Source organism: Camelus dromedarius, chromosome 4, assembly GCF_036321535.1.
Source record: "Camelus dromedarius isolate mCamDro1 chromosome 4, mCamDro1.pat, whole genome shotgun sequence".
Taxonomy (NCBI): domain Eukaryota; kingdom Metazoa; phylum Chordata; class Mammalia; order Artiodactyla; family Camelidae; genus Camelus; species Camelus dromedarius.
Window position 1 is genome coordinate 19703570 of NC_087439.1, and position 26232 is coordinate 19729801.

The 26232-nt window shown below is 41.0% G+C and overlaps 1 protein-coding gene across 1 annotated transcript in view; it reads left to right on the forward strand.

Moving 5' to 3' along the window:
- Positions 1-26232, forward strand: part of THSD7B (thrombospondin type 1 domain containing 7B) — a 764170-nt gene that overhangs the window by 434674 nt on the left and 303264 nt on the right. Inside the window, exons 11-12 of the mRNA XM_064484730.1 lie at positions 13140-13269; positions 17305-17408. Of these exons, the coding sequence (XP_064340800.1) occupies positions 13140-13269; positions 17305-17408 (234 nt within the window). The remainder of the gene's footprint in view (positions 1-13139; positions 13270-17304; positions 17409-26232) is intronic.

The window sequence follows — 26232 nt, forward strand, 5'->3', positions numbered from 1 at the left end:
CTGTAAGTCGACGTTGTTTCATAGCGTGTCTTCATGACCTGGTATGTACTGAGTTCTCCGCCCATCCAGTGGAGGTCGCGTAACTGGGTGATTATGTAAACCCTCTCTATGGCTCAAGGGATTTCAGTGCAAAGAGAGAAACACACAGTAAGCAATGGGCACAATGGATCCAGGACGGAGCAAACCCATCCTGGCCACCTCTCTGAGGGTGTGTGCGTCCAAGGAGTAAAATGAGCCCAAAGACAAAGAGGTTCTCACTAACTCACCATGTTATCACCGTCGGCTCTTATCAGGATCAGCAGTATAATCTGCAGGGCCCAGTGCAAAATGAAAATGTGAGTGCCTGGCTCAAAAATTACCAGGATGTTTAAGCTGCAACAGAACATTAAGTCAGAGCCTTACTGAGCCTGCGTGAACCCACACGGATCATATGCCCAGGATGCTGGTTCTGTCCTCATTGGCTTTCTCTAGGGGCCAGAATCCTAACTTTGACATTTGCTTCCTGGGAACAGTTGTCATATCCTGTGGCTAAAACACTAACCCAGATTATTGGATTAGCATTGTATTGGATCGCAGTTCTTTTTTTTTTTTTTAACATTTTTTTATTGATTTATAATCATTTTACAATGTTGTGTCAAATTCCAGTGTTCAGCACAATTTTTCAGTTATTCATGGACATATACACACTCATTGTCACATTTTTTTCTCTGTGAGTTATCATAACATTTTGTGTATATCGCAGTTCTTACACTTGGCTGAGAGCATTCAAGGATCAGAAGAAATAGGAACAAGGCAGTGGCGGGGTCGGGGGCCGGGCAGCAAAGCAGAGCAGCAGGTGAGGACACATGCTCTGGACCCAGACTGCTTGGGTTTCAAGTCTTCTCTATCACTTCAGTGGCATCTTGGACAACGCACAAAAGCTCTCTGTGCCTCCGTTCTCTGACCTGCAAAATGGGAATGATGAGAGTAACTGGGTTTTAGGATTGTTAGGAGGACTGGGTTGATGCATGGAAAACACTTGGCAAGTGACTGAAACACTGTAAGTGCTTGGGTCTTGTTTCTTATTGTTTTGGAGATTATATTCTGGAGCGTGAATCTGGCTGTTTCATATAGTACAAACATTACCATTCAGGGTGAGGTCTGTCATTCAGTGAGCAGAGATGCTCCATTTCAACATAGTTGAATTTACTGATCATTTACTTTATGATTTTTATTTTTGTGTTTTTAGATATTTTTCCTATCCTAAATACAGAAAGCTCGTACCCTGTCTTTTTCTTTGGAAAAGTTGACTTGTGCCTTTAATAATTCATTATATGTATGATATTAGATAGGAATCAAACGACTTTTCCCACGTGGAGACACTGACCTCCTTTTCTGTCTTCTCTACGCACCCCAGGGTGCCCAACGATCTAGCCACGCTTGTCAGGGATTTGTGAGCCACGCTCTTTCTAGAATTTGACTCTGGGCCTTTTACAAATGTTATTCGCTCTGCCTAGAATTCTCTTCCCCAGGTTATTATGTAGGTGATCCCTGACCTCCTTCATGTTCTGGTTCAAATATTCTTTCTCATTGAGGCTTTGAAGTTTATTGCACCCATCCCTCCCGCCCCCCACACGCATGCATTCCCTAGCCCTCCCTTCTACATTTTGTTTTCTTCTGTTTTGTTTTGGGGTTTTGCACGGCATTTAATTGACATACAAAACACTAAATAGCTGATACTATTTTTTAATTATCTTTCTGCCTCCGTTAGAATGTAAAGTGTATGAGTGCAGGGATAGTGTTTTCTTGTGTTTTGATGTATTCTCGATTTCTAAAACAGTGTCTCCTCCTTTGAGAATTTCAAATTCCTCTTCCAGAGTAATCAAGAACTCCTTTTTATAAACAGTTATGTCTTGGGTATCCTACTAGATGGAGTAATGAAAATTCCAGCTGCACCCATGTATTAATAGAAGGCATGTGATTAGGAAATCTCTGGTGACTTCTTATTTTTTTGTTTATTCCTTTGGCAGTGAAGGCCAAGATAGACAAGCATCCCAACTCTGTCTCTCTGTCAGATCACGTGACTTTCTAGTCCACACACTAAGGGAGTTAGGCTTCGTGTGTGTGTGTGTGTGTGTGTGTGTGTGTGTGTGTGTGTGTGAAGGGGAGGGTGTCTCTGACCAAACCTGGCCCTGTGCACTGACCACAGGCTTTATCACTTGTTTCCTGATTTACCGCCTTCATTAAAAGCCAGGATCTTACCACCAGCAAGGGAGAAATTTCTCCAAAAGCCAGTGCTCCAAAAATTTTCCTTAGTGTTGTATTTTTAGCAGTACATTTATGAAATGTTTTAAAGGCATTCCAACGAGAATTGCAAAGGAGACAGGAAGAAAAGGAGGAGGATCCTGTAGGACATAGCAACCAATTGTAACCCAATTGCCAATTGGTACCCAAATTGTAACCCAGTGACCATTGGGTATTTATAAGTATTTTAGGATAATTGGTAGTAGTATTTCTATGTATGATACTTTCTATGGTTATGTTTAGAAAACAAACCTTATCTTTTATCAACCTGTCCTGACATATTTACAGATGAAATTATGTGATATCTGAATGTTCTTTGAAATAATTGGGTGTGAGTGGGTGGGTATGTGTATAGGTCAAACAGGCTTGGCCATGTAATTCTTTAAGCTGATGGATGGATACATTGGGTTTATTTGATATGTTTGAAAATTTCCAAAGTTATAAAAGATAAACATTTTACATCGAACTAAAAAACAAACTTCTCCAGCAATCTATTTTTTTCTATGCTAACAGAGTTTCACCAGATGTGTACCCTGCCTCATGGGTGGAAACTCATCTCTCCCAACTCCCCATTTAAGAAAATAAGTATTTGGTCAGTGTTTGTATGTTCATGCAGTCAGGACTTTCACTCATTCATCCTTTTATTTAGTCAACAGTCATTCGTTAGTTGTCTCCTTGGTACTAAGACCTGGAGAGACTCGCTGTTTGGAAGATTTCTGCTTGTCTCTTTCTGAGACAAGAAGACAGTAGGATACACTGTGGATCTGGTGGAGGCTTGGAAGCATAAGGGGAGGGCTCCTTGGCTGAGGGTGGGATGGGAAAGACTTCTTGAAAGAGGGGACCCTCTGATCAGTCTCAAAGGAAGCTTAGGGGTTATCTAGATAAAGGAGGAGAAGAATGCGCTTACCCCCTTCCCCACACTAACCTGTCTGCCCGCTAGCAGTTTTGTATACTTACCAGATGCCAGATGCTGAATGACTACTTTACATCCCTTTACTTAATTCTTCGTCGTCAAAGTCCTCAGTAAGGCGATCTAATTATTTCCCGGGAAATAAGTAATTTTCCCAAGTTCACAAACCTGGAATTCTAGATTCACCGATTCGAAAAGTCATTTTATTACATCCACTCGAAGCCAAAAGAGGAATTTCAAAAGCTAGTGACAAAATAATGAAGACAGCAAGATGGGTAATAACATGAACCTCATACATAAAGGAGATAATTAAGAGTCTTTGTCTAGATTGTGCTAAAATTTAGAGTTGAAAACGAAAAGCTTTATTTTAATTGGTTTGCCTTCACAGAGTTATTTTCCTTTGAGTTTTCCTACCTTTATTCCCAAACTAAAAAGTTTAATATCACAGCTGATATTAATATCTGAGCAATTCCCCACACACCTTACATTCAGGTAAACTAGTCTTTCTTTACATGTAGACACATCCTGGAAGGGACATTGCAGAACGTTGCAGAGAGCAGGATTTCTGTGGTTGAGTGTTGATGAGTGCTGATCCATTTGGAACATGGCAGGCTCCAGACAGCAAATGGGCGAGTGATGTGCTTCACTCCTTTGTGAAAAGATACGAGGATCTGAGATTCTGGACTTTCTAGCAGAAGTTTCCACCCCTGAAGGTTCTGTCCCTAACTTGAGTCCTTACTCTGCTATGGCCCATGAGCTTGACCCAGAAGCCCTTCTGTCCTCTAGCTGTCAGCACGATCCTGGGCATGAGTATTGTCCTTTCGTGCCCACGAAAGCATGAAACATTAACAGGATAGGGAGACATGTATTATTTAAAAGGATTTTTCTAACATATAGTTCTGGATTCATGACTAATAATGATGACAAGATCTTGAACTTGCATCTTAGATGACATCTGTGCCTCCTTCTCAAACCCATCTGCACACAGTGCAGTATGGCGTGGCAGTGTAGTTCAGTCTTAATGCTGACTGAGTGCCACATGTCAGCGAGCTGTAGCAGGCAGCCTCTAGACATTTCATCTGCTAAAATGAAAAGGGGTCAGGTTGAGGGGGGAATAAATCCCTGTCATTTCCTCACGCACTGGCAGCAAGAAAAGACAAGTGCAATGCACCATTTTAGATAGTGTTGGTAACCGTCCGCCTTTATAGTACACATTTCCAGTTATGCCCATTACGATGTACTTAGCTTGAGGGCAGGCTGCGTTTTTTAAAATGTGTTGAGAGCAGTAACAAATTAGTGGGTGCTCATTTGCTTCTGTTGCTTGGTTAAGCATGCTGCATTGTCTTTTTCTGTTTTACATATGGATGAATATGACATGTTAGCTCTAAGTGTGCTAAGTCAGTGGTTCCCTGCCTGGGAGATTTTTAAAACAGATCCGTGCTTGGGCCCCACCCACCAGAGATTCTGATTTAAATTCTTCGGGTTGGGGGACGTTAGGAGTCTGTACATGTACCCTCTGAGATTCTAATACAGAGTCAGGGTGAAGGACCACGTGGATTGAGGAGACAGCAAGATTAGCTGTGCGGGACTTAGTTGGGATATTTAAAGAGAGGAAAGGCCAGTAAGGCTAGCTATCCAAACTGGAAATGTTTGAAGAGCATTAGTGGTTGAGAATAGGAAGTAGAGGAAATTGGAGATGGTCTCTAGAAATTTAACTGTTGTGTAGGCTTCAGTGAGTATGTTGTGCCTACCACAGGGACAAAAATGCTTATTTGCTCAACTGTCATCCTAGGTGGCACATATGAAAGTGAGTTGCTTCTTTCAAAGTCCATAGTAAAGGCTTACATGAAGTACAGTATATATATCTGTAATTTGCAAAACGCTTTAAATCTCATTCCTAACAGCTGTCCTGTGAGTTGGCTTGACATTATTGCCCACGTAGGACAAGCAAGAAAATGGAAGCTCTAGAAGGTTAAGTGCTTTGCCCACGGTCGTATAGCAGTTTGATAATGAGCTGGATTCGAAATCTGAGCCCTAGGGGTCTTGTCTATTGCCCGAGCCGCTGAACTTGGCCTGTGTGGCTAAGTGAATGACGATTATGAAAAGTTAAGACTGTAGAAGATTTTTTTTTCAGGCAATATTTCAAAATGAAAGATATATATGGGTATCCTGGAGCCTTTTTTCAGCACTCCTGGAAAGTTTAGCAGAAGAGCTTTGCAATTGTGTTTAATTTCGTCTGGATATGGATGGGCTCCGTGTTCATCTGGGAGGACTTGGAGGTCTAGCTGGGAGGGAACTGGGGGGAGGAGACAGCCCTTGACGTATCTGCTCTCTGCAGGGAACACCAAGATGAAGAGGAAGGAAGGATATGAAAGCTTCCTACTCGTGGTTCTTCTAGGGCTTTGCATTTTTCACCACTTAAGCCTTCCATTTCTCCTTGAGCGAAGAGAGAACGTATGGGATCGATGACCTTTGGATAGTAAATACAAAGTTTATATTATCATTTCTGAATGCTTATAAAACTATGGAGAACGTCTCCCATTATTCTCCATCCATCGTGTTTCACTTCTGCTTTGCTGGGGAGGTTTAATAATGCACGCATGTACGCTTCAGTGTAACACGCTGCACTGCATGCGTCTCCTCCGGATAGCAGCCACCTGATAAGTATTTATCAATGGTGACAGCACTGTATGGGTCAGTGCCTCCCTCTAAGAACCCAGAGTCTGGGTTCTCCAAATTTAAGTGGGACATAGTCGGTCTGGTGAATCCTGTTTTTGTACTTTTTCTACAAAGGAAATCAGCTCCAAATCTCAAAAATGATTGTGAATAAACTAGAAAGGGGATATTCTCTTGTGTATAATTAATCAGGAGAGAGAATCTACATTTTAGGGGATTTAATGTTGAAGAAACTCAGGCTGCCTAACATCATACTGGGATCTCCGTCTGTAGCATTAACTTAGAAACAGACTCCTTAATGACCATGTGGAATTTTTTGCCAAGTGAAGCTTGTTTTCTCCTCATATTCATGCTCCTCTTTGATTAAATGCCAGCTCTTTTTAGTTATATAGCATCTTTGTGATGTGTTTATCGTAAGAACACATAGAAAGTAGCTCTGGTCGATTATTTTGAGGTAAGCCCTATCTTTTTCTTTCCATTTCATTTTTAATTTAAAGATTCATAAGCAAGTGTGCTCAGGGCACAAAACAGTTTTCTTTGGATGTGTGAACTGCTATCTCAAGCAGAATTCTGTGGCAAGAAATAAAAAGGCCCAATGATCAGATTAAATAGATAATTTTAAGAACAGCAGTGCAGCCTGCCTTTTCTACACATTCGAAATGCAACCCTTCTGCTGAGGTCAGATACAAAATGTGCTTGTTTCTTGCAGTCATGGGGGTGATGGTCTTTTTCTGAGTGATCATGTAATTTTTCATACAAACCGAGGACTTTCTGAAAGTGAGTAGGTGAGCTCTTATATTATAGCCAGGAAAACAGGCGTTAACTGGACTGTCCTGAGGAAACAGGATGTTTAATGACCCTACCTGTTCCTCTCCAATGATACCAGAAGGTGGCTGGTGCTAATTGCAGCTCGAGTTTAATTTACTAGAGATATGGAATGATTTTAAGCCACCCATGGTCTACTCTTAGATGCCCAGAACACAGATGAAACCCAACACTGAAGGGAAGACCATTTTTGTCACATTATTCTTTTATTTAGAAAGAGCCTCAACTAATGAAGCTTTTCTCCTACTATTTTTTAAAATCTTTCTTCTCACCTTCTCTCTTGAATCCTTACTTTGCTGGAGGAGACTCCCTGTCCCAGGCAGTGTGGACATACTTTTCATGCAGTATCTCATTTAATCCTCAAAACGATGATATGAAATAGAAACGTATATTTGGCCTGTTTTACAGCCAAGGAGACTAAGGCTTAGCATGATTAAAGGGATTGTGTGAAATCTAGTAAGCACTAGCGTTGCAGCTCAACCCCAGGAAGTATTTAACGTGTGGTTTTTTACATGATATGAATCTTAAAATATCACTGGTGCCATCCTTTGGCTTCAGGATCGATGGATTAGAGAGGAATGATCAACAGAATCTGGGTTGTGTTTGTTTAGTGGTGAACTAGACTTGTAAGTTGGGAGGAAGGAGGAGCACCGGATGAGAACTAAGAGTTACATGGTGAAAAGTCTGGTAGGATGTTGGTGCCTTGAAGCAGATAGGTGGCTGATTAAAAAAAAAAAAAAGAATTAAATAAAGCCATTTGCAGCAACATGGATGGACCTAGAGATTATCATACTACGTGAAGTAAGTCAGACAGAGAAAGACAAATCTCATATGATATCACTTATATGTGGAATCTAAAAAAAGTGATACAAATTCTATTTACAAACCAAAAATAGGCTCATGGACATACGAAACAAGCTATGGTTATCAAAGGGGAAGGGGGGCAGGAGGATAAATTAGGAGTTTGGGATTAACAGACACACGTTACTGTATATAAAATAGATAAACAGCAAGGACCTACTGTTTAGCACAGGGAACTGTATTCAATTTCTTGTAATAACATATATTGGAAAAGAATCTGAAAAGAAAATATATATTTATGTACGTGTATAACTGAATGATTTTGCTGTACACTGGCAACTAACATTGTAAGTCAACTACACTTCAATTAAAAAAAAAATAAACCAGAAAAAAAAAGAGAGAATGGGTGGCTGAAATCTATTAGACCTGTTAGTAACCGAGACATTTGAGAAATGAGGAAAGCCAGCGCGGTCACTTTGCATAAACCTACCATCAGAATTCTGCAGATTGGTGTTGGAGTAACTTCTGTGTGTGACCAGTATGTCCCCATCCTGCACCTACTTGTCATATCCGTGTACCTTTAGGAGCCTTCCCTCTCGCATCCGTCTCCAACCCTGCCTTCCTGTCCCCCAGGGCTCACATTCACCATGCTCTCCCTTGCTGTACTTGCTTTTACCCTATTCTCACATTTCAAATCAATTAGAAACTTAGGGGGTCAATTCTTTACTTCAAATCATTGACTGAGTAACCCTGGTGTCAGGGCTCAACACCCATGACTGTTCAGTTCAGTGAAATGTGTCCCAGCTTACCTGGCCATAAATCACCCAGAGGTGATCTTTATGTGCTAATTTCTACCACCTTTGCTGCCACCTTTCCGGGAAAGTCTTGTGCAGACTTTCACTGAGGGTCTATAAATATCCCTCACTGTTTGTATCCACTCATGTGAAATATGGCTCTTGGTCTTTAAGTTGTCATCTTTGCTAAATGTTACTTCTTTGGACTGCAATTATTAACTTAAGTTTAATTATGTCTGATGACTTACTAATGATAAAATGTGCATAAGTTAAAATTGAATTTAGACTAGTTGTTTATTAGCCATAATCATGCTTGAGCAGTTGTTTCTGTTTGCAAACAGGCACTTTAATTTATTGTTATTTTTCATAGACCTAATGAGGTCGGAAGCCTCACTCACAAAGCCCTACAAACATTGCTTTAATTGACAATTGAGGCCTTCTGCCAGCAGGAAGGAAGCAGTATCCGCTGGGAATAGCAGAGATGCTGATGTGAACTCCTCCCTGAAATGCCCCTTTCTTTCTCTTCATCTTACTGTAAAGTCTCTTTTATGGAAAAATCATGGGTTTTGATATCGATTTAGCTGCTGTTTTAATCCTAGCTAGATGACTTTGTGGAAATTATTTTCCTCTTATACCCTCTATTTTCTGATCTGCAAAATGGGTATAATAATAATAACAACAATAGTAATAAGAGCCAATCTCATAAAGTGTTGTAATAATGAGATAGCGTATGCATAATGCCAAGAAGTGGATGTGACATAGATTAAAGTGATAATTCTGGAATTTCTAACATATTTTACATACTTATTTAATAGAGTGTTTTCCACCTGCAAAAATACTGTCTTTGCCTGTCCATATCTCCTTCCCAGAAATCATTTTCTTCTTGTATATTCAGGGGAAAGGGAAGCTTTGTTGGACATCACTTCCTGAGAGCTTCCACTTGGCCCTTTTGCTCACCTTCTCTTGTCTGAGTTCAAATTATGATGCTGGTGCTGTCAGAGGCATCCATTTCTTTTGTTGCTGGTTACCTCTCAGATTTATGGAATTATTGTCCTAGTGATACCGAACTGCTACCCATGTGCTGGCTTCAAAATACAGGTCGAGTGAGAAGACCATGGACTTCATCCCAAGTGTAGACACTGCCTATCCTTGAATTTCCCATAACATGAGCTAAATCATGTCTGTTCTGCATAACTGACTGCTGTAAGTTTGGTCATAATTTGAGGTACTTTCATTTATAGGGAGGGGAAAAATCCTTTAAAACTGAATGCTAAATTCATGAGATTCCAATGTTCAAGGAAAAAGAAACACAGGCATAACCACTTAGAAAGAGAAATTCTTAACAGGTATCTCACAGATCTGGTGGTGTTTACCTATATTACGATCCTTCCTTGTTTCTCTCTCTTCAAAGACATAAATATTTCTTTATTTCCATACAGTGCCAACCAGTTTTCTCTCTGGGAAAACCTGACCTCAATTCTAAAAGTTTGTTTGCCTGTAGAATCCAGCCTTCTCAACTTCACCTGAACATGATAATCAATGCAACTCCTTTTCCCAAACTTTGAATTATTTGACCTGGAATTACACTATAAAGCAAATACCTCTATGTGTGTGGTGGGGTGTGTGTGTGTGCGCACGCGTGCACATGTGTGTGTGTGTGTGTGTGTGTGTGTGTGTGTGTGTGTGTCTGTGCATGCCTTGTGAAGGGAGAGGCATTGATCCCTGTTCTCTCTCAGGGTGGGGTAAAGTCGACCTTTTCATTTTTCTTATTGTCTTCAATCTTTATTTCTGGTCTCCTAACACTTGGACGAAGCACACTCTCTCACACACACACACACACACACACACACAGAAACCCACATTCATGTACACATCCTAAGGATAAACAATAATTATCAGAGTAAGTACAATGTAATTAGAATTAATTGAAATTGGAGGAAGATACGTTTTCCTCAAGGCGTAATTTCCTAAAGGCACAATGTCCCCACCCAAATGAGGATAGCTTGTATATTATTATGCAGAACTGTTTTAATTACTTTTTTTTTCTATTTAGCTTTCTTTTCTCTACTCCTTACTGGGCCTTTAACTACATTTAGAAAGGGGCTGATTATACCATTCCTCTCCGTCAAATAGTAGCAACTCTCCTTTGACTTTATAAGCATGCCCTGTGGGAAACAGGTAGCCACTCATATGGGGTAACTGGGGAAAATTTAATGAAGGAACTGTTACAGAGGAGTGGACAGGGTTAATGTAAACAAACATTGGGGCCTGGCTAGTGATGGTCCGGAGCCTGAAAGTTGACAGAGATGGGAGCAGTTAATAGAACTCAGAGAAAGTGGCTGTAGGACAGTGGCACTCGGTACAAACTGTGGCTTTGGGAACCAAGGGAACCAACTTTGAGTTGATTGCGAGGATGAAATCTGGTGGAATAAATACCCTCATCTCTCTCTCTCTTCCTTTGTTAACTTTTTTTCCTTCCATTGTGTGCCCCAAAACACCTTTGGCCAAAGCCAGCCAGAAGCCAATGGACAAGGCTGCCACTAATAAATATCTTATATGGTCAGATCTCTGGGTATAAAGCAGGTTAAAGAAAGGCAGAAAAAAAAAAAAAAGGAGCAGATGGAAAAGATCTCCTTAACTCATAGTTCAAGGTTATAAAAGTGGGTTGGTCTCCCCTTCTCATAATTACATTAAAATGGTAGAAATTAATTTTAGAAGCCCAATTCCTCGTCAAAAACAAAAGAAGAGGCCCGTGGATGAGAGATCTCAACTCATTTATGGTAGAGTCAGTGGGCAAAGACTGAAAGATGGAGAAACTGAGGGTGCGGCACAGGGAGCAGGAAGTGGGTGGCGAGAGAAGAGGAAGCTTGTCTCCCCAGGAAGGCTCTTTAGAACCATGGTGGCTGGTCGGATGGAGGGCGGGAGTGAGGAGTGGGATGGAAAAAATGTATACAGGTTATTTAAAGTCTGTAAATAACCAGGAGAGGCATAAAAATAGTGATATAGTTGTAAAACGTTGAAAGGTGGTGCAAAATAAATACTCAGCCATTATAGCAAAAGGTCGATAGATAATGTCGAACGTTAATAAATCAGGAAGAAATGACATAAACGTATTATTTATCGATTTGGAGGTAACCACAGAAGAACTAAATGCACAAAGAGTTCAGAATGTTCTGGGAGGAGGAGGACAGGGAATGGGCTGTAGGTCAGTTGATTCTCACTGTAGGAAGTCTTTCTGCACTAAAAATTGTTTAAAAACCGTGTGAATATAGAACTTTCATTAAAGTGCCCCTTTTTTCCCCTTTTGTTTTGCTCCACTTAGTTTGCTGGATTTCTGGAAATTTTCCTCTTCATATGGGTAGGTCCATTATGTGTCTCAAAACTAAAAACTAATTCAGTTTTCTCCTATGCTTCTTCCTCTCCACATTCTTTACAGCCCTCTCTGAGCTCGTCCCCAGTCCCCAGAGGTGTGCTGGCACGAGCGTTATACACAACTCTGCCCCCGAACGCGGTGTCTTTCTCTGTGAAGTCCACAAACCTTTCCATCTCAGTGCCTTTTCTCAAACTATTTCCTTGACCTGAAATGGCTTCAGCCTTTAAAAAAAAAAAAGAAACCGCCCTATTCAGCCTTCAAGTCCCAGAATAAAATCTGCCTTCTCCAGGAACTGTCTTTGGTTTCCAGAGTTAAAAGTGATTACGCTGTCTTCTGTCCTCTCCCAATACTGCACCACTGTCCAACGATTCTCACTCTGTAGGGTCTCATAACTAGTTGTGTAGCTGTCTGCCACCTCTTCTTTCTGTGTAGTTGTAAGTTCCAGAATTTGTATCTGTGTATCAAGTGCAGTATCTTACGCATAACGATTAAAATAGTTGCAAAGCACCATCGTGGGTTTCTGTTGTTCTTGTTGACTCAGGAGGATCTAAGATGATGAAGTGAACCGCCTCCGTGTTAAAGTGAACACCAGCTGTCCTTAGGTTGAGGTGCCTGTTGACACTTGTGCTGCTCAGCAAAATCACCAAGTAGACAACGTTTTGTCCTGTCTTCATCGTAGTGCCTCTTCTCTAAATGCCAGTTAGACACATATTACCTCCGGTTATGAGGAATGAGACATTTAATAAACTAATCCCCATAAATAAATACGATACTAATGTATTAATTTTAATAAGAGTGTTTGCATAATAAAAAGTAGCCTAAAGAAGAAAGTGACTTACCTGAGGGGGAGAATTGCTAATAGTTAAACTTCAGGCCCCTGAGCTGTTGTTTTGAGATCAAACTGGCTTTTTGGAGCCTCTCAGACTACGCCACAGAACTTTTATGGCATAGGTAATATAGACTCTGATTAATTTAAAATATATTAAGGCAGTGGGATTAATAGATACACATTACCATATGTAAAATAAACAACAAGGACCTACTGTACAGTCCAGGGAACTATATTCAATTTCTTGTAATGAGCTGTGTGTAATGGAAAAGAATCTGAAAAATATATGTGTGTATGTGTATAACTGAATTGCTTTGCTGTACACATGAAACTAACACTGTGAATCGACTACACCTCAATAAAAAATAAGAATTAAAATATATTAAGACAGTGGGAAACAATCTTTGCATGTTAGAGCACGTAGGTTTGAAATCACAATTATTAAGTGCGGTGTGTCTTTCTCACGGAAGTGAGATTGAGTCCTAATCCTTGGGCTTTGCTTGTTAGTCTCATTCCCCAGGTAGCCTTCCCACCTACTCTTATTTCTTCTGTTCTTTTTTTTTTCTTTTTTCAATTGCTCCCTCACCCTGGATTTTTCTCTGCTTTCACATAAAAGAGCACTATAATTTTATTTTTCCTTTACTTTAGGAAATGCCACCATAAAACAGTCTCGATACAGGATTATCATCCAAGAAGCAGCCAGCGGAGGCCAAGAATGCCCAGATACCTTATTCGAAGAGCGAGAGTGTGAAGATGTCTCGTTGTGCCCCGTGTATCGGTAATTAATCACCTTTTAAAATAATCCTTAGACCTCAGCATAACTCATGACCTATTTTCTTTCACACAAGATATGGTTACTATATGAAATATTCATAGTGAGAAATAAAAAGAGGTAATCTTGTTTATTGTCAAGTACCTCACTGTTTCCCCCTCTTATTTTGAATGTATTTTGAGAGAGTAAAGACTATGAAAGTCTAATTAACAGGAAAAAAAAAAACCAAAACCATGGTTTGACTGTAATTGAGCTGCTGGAGTTCTGCCACCAGGCAATTAATTTTCAGGATCAGAATCCAGAGAGATTCAGGATGAGGTCCTTACCTGGAAAACACACACACACATACACGCACGCATGTGCGCGCGCACACACACACACCTTACCTCATTCTGTTGTTCTCATCCTAAAGCTTTTAATCAAGAACCAAGGACAGATTTGAACTTCTTTAATAATTGCTTATTTTAATTCAAAAGTGGTTTTGGTTCTCAATTTTAATCATATGCATATTTTAAGAAATCTTAGAAAAAAAAAGTTTAAGTTATGGATAATATTTTTTTTTAGAAAAGATGAGTAGTTTTTAAAATACGTATGTTCCCTTTTGGCAAGTTGGTGATTATTATTTATAAACACAGTACCTTTGTGTGCTTTGTCATTAACTTCCATTCTTTCAACATTGGATTGAAACATCACTTTAAAGTACTTTTGGATTAAATTTAATCACTATTGGGATTTGCTGATTTAAAAAATGTCTAATGTTTCTCCTGATTATTTGAGAAACTGTATGTTAAAGCTGTGGAATTCAAGGGCTAATTTACTCAGCTAATTTACTTTTGGTTTTTTGGGGTTTTTTTTTTCCAAGAAGAATTTCCATCAACTAAAGTTTAGAATGTTATTGAAGATGTCCAAAGTATTATCAGGTTCATCCTTCTTTCCTCCCATTGTTTCTGTCTGATGACCAGTTTGTAGAGGAGTTGAACAAGCCCTGGAATAAGCCCAGACGGCCAGTTTTTCCATCAACCACAGGGCCATTGTAAGAAGACTGTCAATAGCCACCTTTTTGTGCCACATGTAAATAATGGAAACTTGCGAGCCCAGCAGAAGAGCTCTTAGGGAAAGTAGCCCGTTGAAAACAATTAGTCAAATCAAATATTATTAGACATTTTCTTATGAACACAGTGCCGTTATAATCAGAGAAGATCCTAGAAACTGTTTGTGGGCTCTTTCTGTTGTCTGCTCTCTTTACTCTCCGGTTGTACTTCAATTTAACCGCTCATGTTTGAACTAGTTTCCCCTAGTGACCTCTTGCCATTTCCCCCAGAAATCAGTTCCACTGTGCGTGGACTGGATCATTGTATCATTTCTCCAGATGTGTTTAGTATGTGTCCAAGTTATCAGCATGATGCTCTGCCCCTTAGTAAAGCATGCTTACGTTCTGAGCAATACGGTGCCAAGTTAGGTTTGCTTTCCCCTCATTGGTATGTTAGGAAGGCAAGTTAATGTAAACCTTTATCATTTTCTTCTGATTCGTCTCTCTTACTCCCTTAAAGCGAGATATTCACAGGTTTACCGAACTAAAGCTGAATCCAAATGTCTACAGAAATTTTCCTGTGAATGTGAGCACTTCCCAGCATGTAAAGTTAGTAAGTGCTGGGGAGGAGAAGTTTCCCCCTCTACCCGGTCTTGAGTTCTTGTGGTTGGACTAATAATAACATTGGCATGAGACATATTAGCAAGAGAAAAAGAAACATTTTAATTAATGTGCATGGAGATCTCAGCAATATCAGACCTAAGGAGTGGCCAAACCAGGCAGCTTTTATACTCCTTAGACAAAGAGACAATAAATTTGTGAAGAATTGACAAGACAAAGAAATGTAGGTTTTGGGTGCTCAATCTGTGAAGAATCTATGAACAGAGTTTGGGCTTAGGGTGGTAAATTAAAGAAGTAACAAGGTTGGTTTGTATAGTCCCCAATACCCCAACTCTGGCAATGAGGTGCCCTTCTTCCTCCAGGTGCAGGGAGGGCACCTTTCATATGGGCGATTTATTTCCTGCTTTCAGGGAGACAGAAAGGAAGGTCAGGGTGTCCCTCTTGCACTGGTCATTTCTTAAATAACTTTAATTCAGAATAATCAGTGTGCAGTTGAGGCACATTTTGGGGTGGCCTAGCCTGGACCCTAACATAAGCAAAAGGGAAGACACCGTGTAGCCCTGTATACACTGGGCATGAAGGTGTCGCCAGGAGGCTGTGGCTGAGCGTCTAGGGACTTAGGACTGACAGCTGGCTAGTCCTGACTCGTGCAATCTCAGGCATGTCACTTCACCTCTCTGAGACCAGTCTTACTCTAAAACTGTGAGTCTAGCAGGAGAGTCCTGAAAATTTCTTCCTTCTGTTTCAATCTCTGCAGCGCACTTCACTGGAATGAATTCCTTGGTCTCACTTTGGTCTAAGAAAGCCTTTGGTGAACTTGAGGGATCTGAATGAATGAAAAGTTGAAAAGCCGGATTAAACCACCTTACCAGTGCAGTTTCTGTGTTTTGGAATTACACTTAATGAGTCTATGCATCTACGAAGGAAACATGTAACTACTTGAAATTAATAGATGGTTTCCTTAAATGTGACAGGATTTTCTATTTGGCTGTTTCCTGATTTCACCCCAACTCTTCACAATATGGAGGCCATTTGAATGAGATCAGTGATACCTTTTTTTTTCACTTTTACATTTTAATGTACTTTGCTTGGTTCTGCAAGATGATCTGTATCTGCTGCCACTGCCTCACTTATCTCCAATTGTCCAAGAAACCTGAGACTCAGTCTAAGTGGGGCAGAAGTGGTGGTGAGCGCTGATGTTAATGACTGGCTCTGCCAAGCGATCTCCATGTCTTGTATGAAGCTATGTTCACATAACTAAGAGGGGCCTTTAAGGTGACTTTTCCTGAGCAAAGGAATCCTGCTCCGTGCTCTAGTATACATCGTTTTTCTTTTGCTGACACTTCTTTTTTAAAACACATAACACATAATTTACCATCTTAACCATTTTCAAGTATCCAATGCAGTAGTGTTAATTGTATGCACAATGATAATCCAAAGGTCTCTAGATTTTTTTTCATCTGGCAAAACTGGTCAATAATATTTTTACTTCATGTTTCTGTTCATTTTTTTGAAGTTGCATTTCTTATCAGAGGTATTGGCTCATGTGAAAAAAGTATAAAAATGTCCTTAGTGAAAGAGTAGAATCTGTCCTTACATTTAAGGTGCAAGTTTTCTGAAACATTCTGAAGAACCAGGTTTAAGGGCACAGGTCATAGTCTTTCCCGTGGGTCATAAAAATAGAGAATTTTGTTGGCCTTAAAAACAAATACTGGAAAACCAGAAGGCTTCCTTAGACACTGTTTCCTTTGTGGAATAGAAACGTGGGTAATTCCTCAGAGACAGATCCATTCCTCTTCCCCGAGATGAGCTATTACATAAGATAGGTCCCCATGGTTCCCCACTGCCCTTTGACTCGATAATCTGTTGAGATATTTGAGTTACCCCAAAGTACTAGGCAACACCTTATGAAGCATTTAAAGCAAAAGATCAAGTGTGAAGGTTTGCACCCCAAATTTTCAGATGTTCAAACCTTGATTCTCTCGTGCTCCAGTGAGGCATAGGGATTTTCTCTCTTTTATTTTCTTTAATTGTTTTTCTTTAAACAGCGTTAAGTTCATAAAGAGCTAAGCCCTCTAGATTTGATCTGTGTGTCAAATGCTTTTTATGATCACTTTGCTATGTGAACTAAGATGTGTGTGCAAAATAACCACATTAAAAAAAAATGGATTGACTGCATCAACCATGGATCTGGGGCAGAGGGTCCTACTGCCATCCCTAGTGTGTGCCAGCACTTCCTTTTGTGTCCATTTTTATAGATTTGGTTTCAAATCCATCTTTATTGAAGTTCACTCTTTATGATTTCGGATTTCCAGTTCATCTGTTTCAAGTCTTTCTTTGATATGTTTGCCCTGGTGAAATGTCTAGTCTGCTGTCCTTTGTAATCACAGGTGGAAGCCACAGAAATGGAGCTCCTGTATCTTAGTGCCCGAGTCGGTCAGGCAGGGGATAATGGGCACCAGCGAAGCCTGCGGAAAGGGGGTACAAACCAGAGGTAAGGGAACTTTAAAACGGTTTTTCTCTTCAGAGGTAAGTCAACATTATGTTATTCTTATAAACTGTTGCTCTATTTTTCTAGTTGGTTAAGTTGTGACATTGTTGGGTTGGATGATTTATATTTACTCGTGTTTGAATTTAAGTTTGGCATTAGTAAATGCTGCTATTAGACCATCTTTTCATCATAACTCGCTAGTGCACGTAAGGACTAATGCAGTGGAGGCAAATATCTGTTCTCAGCCGTTAGCACATTCTGATGCCGATGTTCCAGATGCATGTCGAATATTAGCTGAGGAATGAAGGAAATGTCAAGATTGGACCCAATAAGGTATATTGTACTTCTTAGGTGCTTCTTAAATATTGGTTGCATGAACTAATTAATCATAATAGTCATGACTTAAACCTGATTGTTATAGAGGTACTTACTGTGTGTTTTGCATGTAACATACATACAGAGGAACTATTAAAATTTCTGGAAGGCATTGTGAATAGGCTTCTGGATCTGGGTAGACATGCCTTTTATCATCCATGTCTAGAAGGTGTGGCATATCAAAACCTCTGAAAAGCACTCAGAGACTCATCAGATAGCTCACTTTTCTGTTTCATTCATACCGGTGATATGAGGCTTGATAAGAAGTGCTTTCTTTCTAAAATCCAATACTCTGATGCTAAAGGGATATATATAGCAAAATCAGACCTTGTAGGACCAACTGCATACCACCAGTCTCATAAGTCTCCTAAAAGGCATGTTTAGAATTGTCCCCTTCCTGTTGCATAGGTCATTGTGTTAGTTAGAATCAGTTACCCCAGCCAGCACTGTAACTTCTTTCCTTGTTGGTTCAGAGACATGAGGAGCCCGACATGGGTGGGTGACAGTTTTAACTTCCAGTTCAGTGGAATCGTTGTTGTGTTTTAGTGGAAGCGTTCCTCCCATAGGGTAGCAGAGCCTAAGATCGCAGAGAAACAGGAAGCAGAAATCTTACGAGTGGGTCACTAGCGGTAATAGTGAGTTGTGCCATTCTCATACCCACCCCTGGGCTCCTGGACCTGTGAATCCTGCCTCTGGGAGAAAATAATACACCATATATTGGATGTTTCTGGAAAACTTTTCCCCAGCCCCGCAAGGTACTGCCACCTAACCAGTGTTGTAAATGAGTCTCCAAAAACCTTTTAACCATTATCTCAAGTCAGCCGTTTCAAGACACAGTGAATTCCATGAGCCTGGGCCCACTGCCGCACCTCACTTGCTGTGAAGTGAGTTCCTCGATCAGAAGCAACGTGGTGAGGAATGCCATGACTGTAGATAAGCATTACGGAAGTCCGTGGGTGGTAGGTAGTTTTGGCAGAAGCACTGCATGCAGGAAAGGCAAATTTTTATCCTATTTGAGTAAGTACCTATTCTGGTAAGAACAGGACACGGCATCTTCTATGACGGAAATTGTATAACGTAATCAACCTGCCACCATGTAGCTGGCTGATCACCTTGGGGAATGGTGCCATCTTGAGGACTCAGCATTGGCCCCTGCTGCGCAGACTGGGCGCTCAGATGTGGCTGTGGCCGAGTCTCCCTGGTGAATGGAAGTCAGTGATACTGAACCCATGCCTAACCTTCATTTCTACCACCAGGGCCACTTTGTTCATGAGCTCGCTGGACGATGGCATAGCTGAGGACAGAGGCTGACTGGTATCCACAGCCTGGGTTGTCCTATCCACTTGATTATTAAAATCGTCCTCAATTGAGGTCACCCTTTGGGGAGCATTCACATGGCACACAGATATTTTTCACATTTTTGCCTGTTCAGAGAAGTCCATCCAGCTACCACTTTCCTAAATTTCCTTGCCATCAATTTTCTAATCATGTTCCTTCTCAGTCCCTGACCAACCAGCAAAATCATTGGCCGCAGCCTGCAGATAGGTACGTAACCATACATCTGACCATTTCTCACTGCGTGCAAAGTGAGCAGCCAGGTACACTGCTTGAAGTCCCGTCCACTGGGGAGACTTCCCTTCACCTCCGTCTCTCAGGGATGTCTCAGAAAGGGGCCCTAGTGCTGTAGCTGTCCATTTGGGGGTTGCACCAACATGTCACACAGCACCGTCTGTAAACCAGGCCCACGTCTTCTTTTCCTGTGTCAGCTGAAGGTAGGAAACTCCCTGTGAGGACGTAGGTGCAGCTGGGAACAGAGAAGGCAGCTGGGCCACTCCTTCCTGTAACTTACTGTGCCTTCAGGGCCTCCATGGGTCGGAACACGTACATACCACTTCCATCTGATGCTGGAGTGCTGTTGTGGGTGCCCCACCTTATGACTTGATGGGTCAGGTAATACCCAGTTCGTGACGGGCAGCTCAGGTTGCCTGGTAAGTCTAGTGGCCCATGGCTCAGCATTCAGTCTCTACTGATGCCCAGTAGCCAAAAGCTATTTCTCAAGTGGAGACTAGCTGTCTGCAGAGGACGGTGGGGCTTTGCTCCTCAGTCCAAGGACCTGCAATCCACCTGTGGGCACCTGCCAAAGGCCCCAAACAGCACCATCTCCACCTGGCACTCCAGGTACCACTGCCTCTGCTGGACCCCGTGGTCCGAGCGGCAGAGCAGCCTGCACTAGACCTGTTCCAGACCCTTTTCTTGTTTAGGGTCCTGCTCAAAACCAGCAGCTTTTCAGATCCCTTGGCAAACGGGCTGGAATAACACACCCAGCTGAGGACTGTATTGCCTCCAAAATCTGCAAAGGCACATCTGATACAGGCTGTGTCTCTGTTTTGGTTGTAGGAGGGTCCAGAAGTAACAGCATATCTCACCTCAGAAGGGGGATTTCAGCATGCCTCACGCCGCTGGGCCTTCAGACATCTCACTGGGGTAGAATGCCCCTGAATTTTCTCAGATTTATTTCTTACGCTCGGCCATGAGAATGTCTTGCCTGTGAGTCCAGAGTAGCTGTTTTTTCTCGCTCACTAGGTCCAGTCAGCATAATGTCACCAGGGTAATGAGCCAGTGTGATAACTTGTTGATGGAAAAGGGATCAAGATTCCTGCAAACTAATATGTGAAATAGGGCTGAAAAGTTGATAGACCCCCCGAGGTAGGACAGTGAGGATGTATTGCTAGCCTTGCCCACCGAAAGCAGAGTGCCTCTGGCAGTCTTAATTTTCTCCAACTATGTTAGTATTGGGAGTCAGGGCTCCAGCATATGAATTTCAGGGATCACAGTTTGGTCCATAATAGTTACATCTTGGAAATGATGTCCCTGTCAGAACATTTGCAGGTGTAAATTTGATTTGCAAGGTAGTATGATTCAGGGCTGCTACAATGCTATCCAGGGACTGTAAATTCACGGAAGGGACCACTTCCTGAAAACATTTTACTTTCCTATGTCAGAAAATTGTTGTAATGATACCATCTCGTGATTACAAGACTTGTGCCTGCTTTCTGTTGGAAAGTTGTTATAAAATATCTAGATCAGCACGATGTACGTGAACGAAGTGCTTTAAAGAAGGCACCTTTGTGCCGGGCAGAACTTAACTCTGTCTAGTGACCTAGACTTCGATGCGCCGTGATACTAGAATATTATAATGGTTGGTTTTGATTACAAAGCCATTTAGTACATTCTGCAGAGGCATTGCTCCTAAATTATGTAGAATCTTACCACAAAATGGTAAATTATTTTTACTATCTTAGACATAGTTTACTTTGGATCTCAGTATAAACGGCGTCTAACTGGAAGGCTGTGATAGTCCTTAGACTAGGCAAGGTACCTACTCGAGTTTTCCCCAAATTATACTTCAATATTAGATAATTTCTAGTAGTTAGTTTTGGGGAAATTTGTACTTCTAAAGCAGTAGGTTTGGTCTCTAGTTTGAAGATAGTGGAGCAAAGACATTTCTACGCTCATCTTTTCTCTAAAATTATGTCAAAACCAGCAAGGAAAATAATGTTCAGTGAGATCCCCTTTATAAAATTGCTCCCCAAACCTCAGTCATAATGTATGATGTAGAAAGTGGGTGGAGATACTAGGTAAAGTACCTTGTAGAACAGGATTTTACGTAAGTGTTGGCAGAGGTGAAGGTATGGGGGCTGAAGAGAAACAGGGTGATGTGGTCTGGCCAACTCCAGAAAGGCATCACGTTCTGCAGAAGGAATTACACAAGGTTTTGTGTGTGTGTGCGTGTGTGTGTGTGTTTAGCAGGTGGGAGGAAGGCAGAGACACCCTCCATACCTGGCCCTTCACCCTGCACAGTCAGGCTCCTACCTCTTCTTGCTCTTATAGGAGCCTGGAGGTTTATTCTCCTTGGATATAAGACCAGAGGGGTGGTGGATTTCAGACAAGAAGCAGAGGAGGGTGAGACGAGGGGCCAGGCTGAAGTCAGGAGGGTCAGTGGAAAGTCTGAAGAAGGAATTGTGAGACCCTCAGCCCTTCCTCCCCTGCTTTATCATACTGCTCAGACAGCTTTTACACTCTTCAGTCCTGTGGAAGCCCAAGCTGTCTGGAAACGCTTTCAATTTAAATTTCTCTTTGAGAATATTTTGAATCACAGAGGGAGCGTGAACTCAGGCCATAAAGTCGTGGAAAGGCCAGCTGGGGGTTATAAATTCTTACAAGAGACTTTTGTCCCCTCTTCACCCAGTGTTAAATCATAGCCATTCAAGTGGCCTCGCCGAGATGTTTTGCTTGGCATGTCTATTTCCGGTGCGTCCCTACCCCGAGGGCAAGCCTGTGTGGTCATCATTTGCGTTCTGGGGTCTTTTATGAGATTCTCCATAGCAGGCCTTGAAGCCATGAAAGTGGAAAAGTGGGTCTCCAAGATTTAACAGAAACCCGCGGGATGAAAGTTGTCCTTCCTGTTTACCTTGCATACCCTGGTTTTTCTTTGGTTTGTGCTTTATAGTTTCCTTTCCTCTGGGTTGGCTCAGCAATCCATTTAGAAGGTAGATATTTTATCCAATGCTTTTTTTCCCCTTTTTCATTAGAAAGGTCATTTATGACTTCTAAGCCACGATACTGCCCCCGGTAGAAGTGTTCCTTGTTTTTATCTTATTGTGTTTTTATATTGCTGACCTGGTTAATTGATTTACAGTAAGAATACATTTATGTAATAGTCTTCTAATCAAAAAAGAAGAAAAGTAAAAGAATATAGAAGGGCAGATAGGATAACAGCAGTCGTTAAACATCTATACCATGTTCAAGGAAATGGGCATTTGGGGTTCCATTTTCCTGGCTGCCTCATACTTCAGGGACACCTGGGTCTTTTCACAGTTTTCTTGTGCTTAATCTGAACAAAGAAGCTGTTGTAGCTCAGCTTCTATGGCAAATGAAAATGTAAGAGGAAGAAACAAATGCTAACACACTCGGATGTATCTGGCCTTAATAGGGTAAAATTTCAGCACTGAGACAGGGGACAGTGAGGATACTGGCATTGCTGGAAGGGGACTGGATTTGTCTGTGGGCTGATATGGTTGCTCCTTGTTTTGCTCTTCACAGTGGCTGCTTGCCAGCGTTTTTCTTTAGGATAGTACTTTCTTCTCGTTCAAAAGTTTGAGCATACACTCTATCATAGCAGAGAGACTTGACATCCATGGCACCGTAATGGATACAGAGTAGGTATTGGAAATTGAAAGTGTGCTGCCTTAAAGACCCTGGACTCCTGTGAAGTACCCTCAATTCTCTTTTGGTTTGTTCTCACTGAAAAATGTTTATGTGGACCGAAGGAGGGAGATCTGTTATCTCTGTCAAATCTTTTTGTTCTTCCTTAATTGGTTTTTGTCACTGTGAGAGGTATAGCCTTCTTATACAATAGTTCTGATGGACTCTGTGTGTTTTCTTTGCATTCAAGGGAGCCCTCTATTTTTGTTTAAATTGCGTTATAATTAACATACACTATTATATTAGTTTCAGGTGTACAACATAGTGATTTGATATTTTTATGCCCTGTGAAATGATCACAGCGCTAAGACCGGTTACCATTCATCACAGGACAGAGTTGTTGCAACATTATTGACTGCATTCCCTACATGTCCATTATGTCCCCATGACATTTACTTTATAGCTGACAGTCTGTACCTCTTAATCAAGGAATCCGTTTAAAAGTGCTTTTCCAGAAAAATACTGGGCAAAATAATCCACTTGCGGAGTAAGTTCTGGATTACTTTTATTTTTAAAAGGCAGGGAGTTAGAAATAGGTAGCAAGAAGTTAAGCTTGCCAGTGTTCTTGCATTTTAAGAGTTTAAGAAAATATCTCTGGGTGACTGGACTTCTTATCCTCTGGATAGAGGCAGTCATGGTCATTTAACCTTATGAGCTGCGCAGGTTTATTGTCCGTCATGTTCGTCTCCATAGAAGTCCTTTCAGTAGATCCAGAGAGGAAAACAAATGTATAGGATTTAACTGTGACGGAACAGTATAGTCAAAGACGAAGATAGTCACTGTCGTTTCTATGTTTGTTCTGTATTTGGTGGTGGTGGGGGGGCGAGGAAAGCTTTGCCAGGAAAGAAAATAAAGTATCTTTTATTTGCTTCAAAGCTTGAACAAAAACAAGCTACATTAACTATGAACTGTGGGCGTTTCCAGGAGAGAATGGGGAGTACCGCTAGCTCCCTCTGGGAACTCTGTCCGCAGATAAATTGTTTCTTAAATGGGGAGAGACGTTTGTGGATATCTTTCCTGTCCATTTCAAGAAGGGAGGGCGTGATTCCACTTGATACCGCCTGTGATCCCAAATCAACATCCTGGGGCGTCCAATCTAGGCAACGAGTGAGACTATTTTCGATAACTTATGTGATTTCATTTTTGATAATTGCATGCTCATCTCATAGGAAAAATGATCAGACTCCGGTATTCTTTGTCTTAAAGATCATCCTTGGAGTGATTTCCTGGTTTCAGGTCTGACTTGAGCATGAGAATAACCAGCTGGAGGTCATCATGATCTTTATTAATTTATCTTACTAATCAGACCTGATACCAAAATGATTCATTATAAATATCTTAAGGAACTTTACATCTCTTCTAAACATAATTTTTTAAAGTATGAAAATAAAAGGAAAATCACGTTAGAGTGAAGTAATTAAATTGACAGTGTAGGGCAATTCTCTAAGTGAAAATATCCTTGGATTTTAACCAAAGAATAAGTTTTATACCTGAGGCATTGGTTTAGAGAGTCAGGTGTGGAATGTATGGCAAAGATTGCATTTTAACAAATGAATAATGATTCTGAGAGGTATTTTTCGTTTCCTTTGCATGTTTTAGGGTAGGATTAGTTTTACAGCATTCTTGGTTGCTGCGGGTAGAATATACACATTTTTCAAAAATTGGCTATAAATTAAAAATAAATATGAAAGGAGTTGAGTGACCTAAGGCATGATGCTTTAGTAGCATAATGTTACCTAAGTGCAGATTCAGAGATGTCTTGCGCCAGCCTCTCTGTTTTTTAACATAATAAGCTATAATGCAAAGCACAAAGTAATAACCATTCAGTTCAGCTTCACCCCAGCCACGTCACCAGCAGGCATTTCCCTGATGAAATGAGGGGTGGGGATGGGTAGGGGGTAATTTTTTTTTTTCATTTGAGGAATACAGTTACTTGCTAAACTAAGAGCAATAATTTTCTTTTCTGACTGCATGGTTCTTACAGAACCATCGTCCCTTCAGGAATGTTCATATGAACTTCAAAGTCTACTGCAAAATGTGCTAACTGTAATAGGATGGTCCTTCTCTTGTCGGGAACCAGAATTCATTTTCTTCAAATAGATGCGAATCTCCTGGCTTCCCTTAGCTCTCAGGTTACTGAGGTCAACATACTCATTTCTGTTTAGCCCTCGAGCCATGTTAGGATTGTATCAGAAGGAGTTATGTTTTTACATTTTTATTTGCATTTCTAAAGAAATCAGAAACTTCAACATTCCTCTAGTAGCAGCAAGAGGAAAAGGTGCCCCCACTTACTTGAGAGGCTCAAAAAAGTAACAGAGGGGCATCAAAACAGACAAACCACTGCTCTGGATTTAAATACGGTTGCCCTTGAACAACATGGGTTTAAACTGCAGGGGTCTACTTACATGCAGATTTCCATACTCACACACACACACACACACACACAGTTGGCTCTCAGGATACGTGGGTTTCATATCCAAGGATTTAGCCAACTGTGAATCAAATTTCAATCCATGGTTGGTTGAGTCCACAGATTAGGCATCAACTGGTAGGTTTAACTGGTAGATACAGAGGGCCGACTGTACCGTGCCATTTTATATAAGGGACTTGAGCATCCGTGGATTTTGGTGCCAAATAGGGCTCCTGAAACCAAAGCCTTGCATACACCAAGGGATCGAAAAGTTGCAGAACAAGTTCCTTTTTAGGCCAATTATGTTTTGGAGAATTCACATGGTGGGACACAATCTTTTAATCCAGACTCATGAGGAATGAGAATTAAAAATCCATTACAGCCAGTTAAACTCAGTCAAGTTAAAGGATGATCAACCTCCTAACAAGATACTGAAAGTAGGAGCGGAAAGTAAGAAGGTCAGGTTAGGAGGTCACCGAGGCTTTGTAATTACACTACAAAGGGTTTTCAGAGCCTCTACCCCTGTAGTGCCTTTGGGAATGGATTAGAAGGGATATACGTGAAAGACATTTTATGAGAAAAATAAGGGGCACTTAATGGCTACATTTGTATACAGAGTAAAAGAAAAGTGAAGAATTGAAAAGATTCAGTGGTGTTAGGCCAATGAAAATGGACAATACTGACACAAAAATCTGACAAAATTGACATGAATGACTGACATAAAAATGGGAAGAGAGAGAAATACAGTATTTGAGTATTGTTGAAAAACAGCTTCCT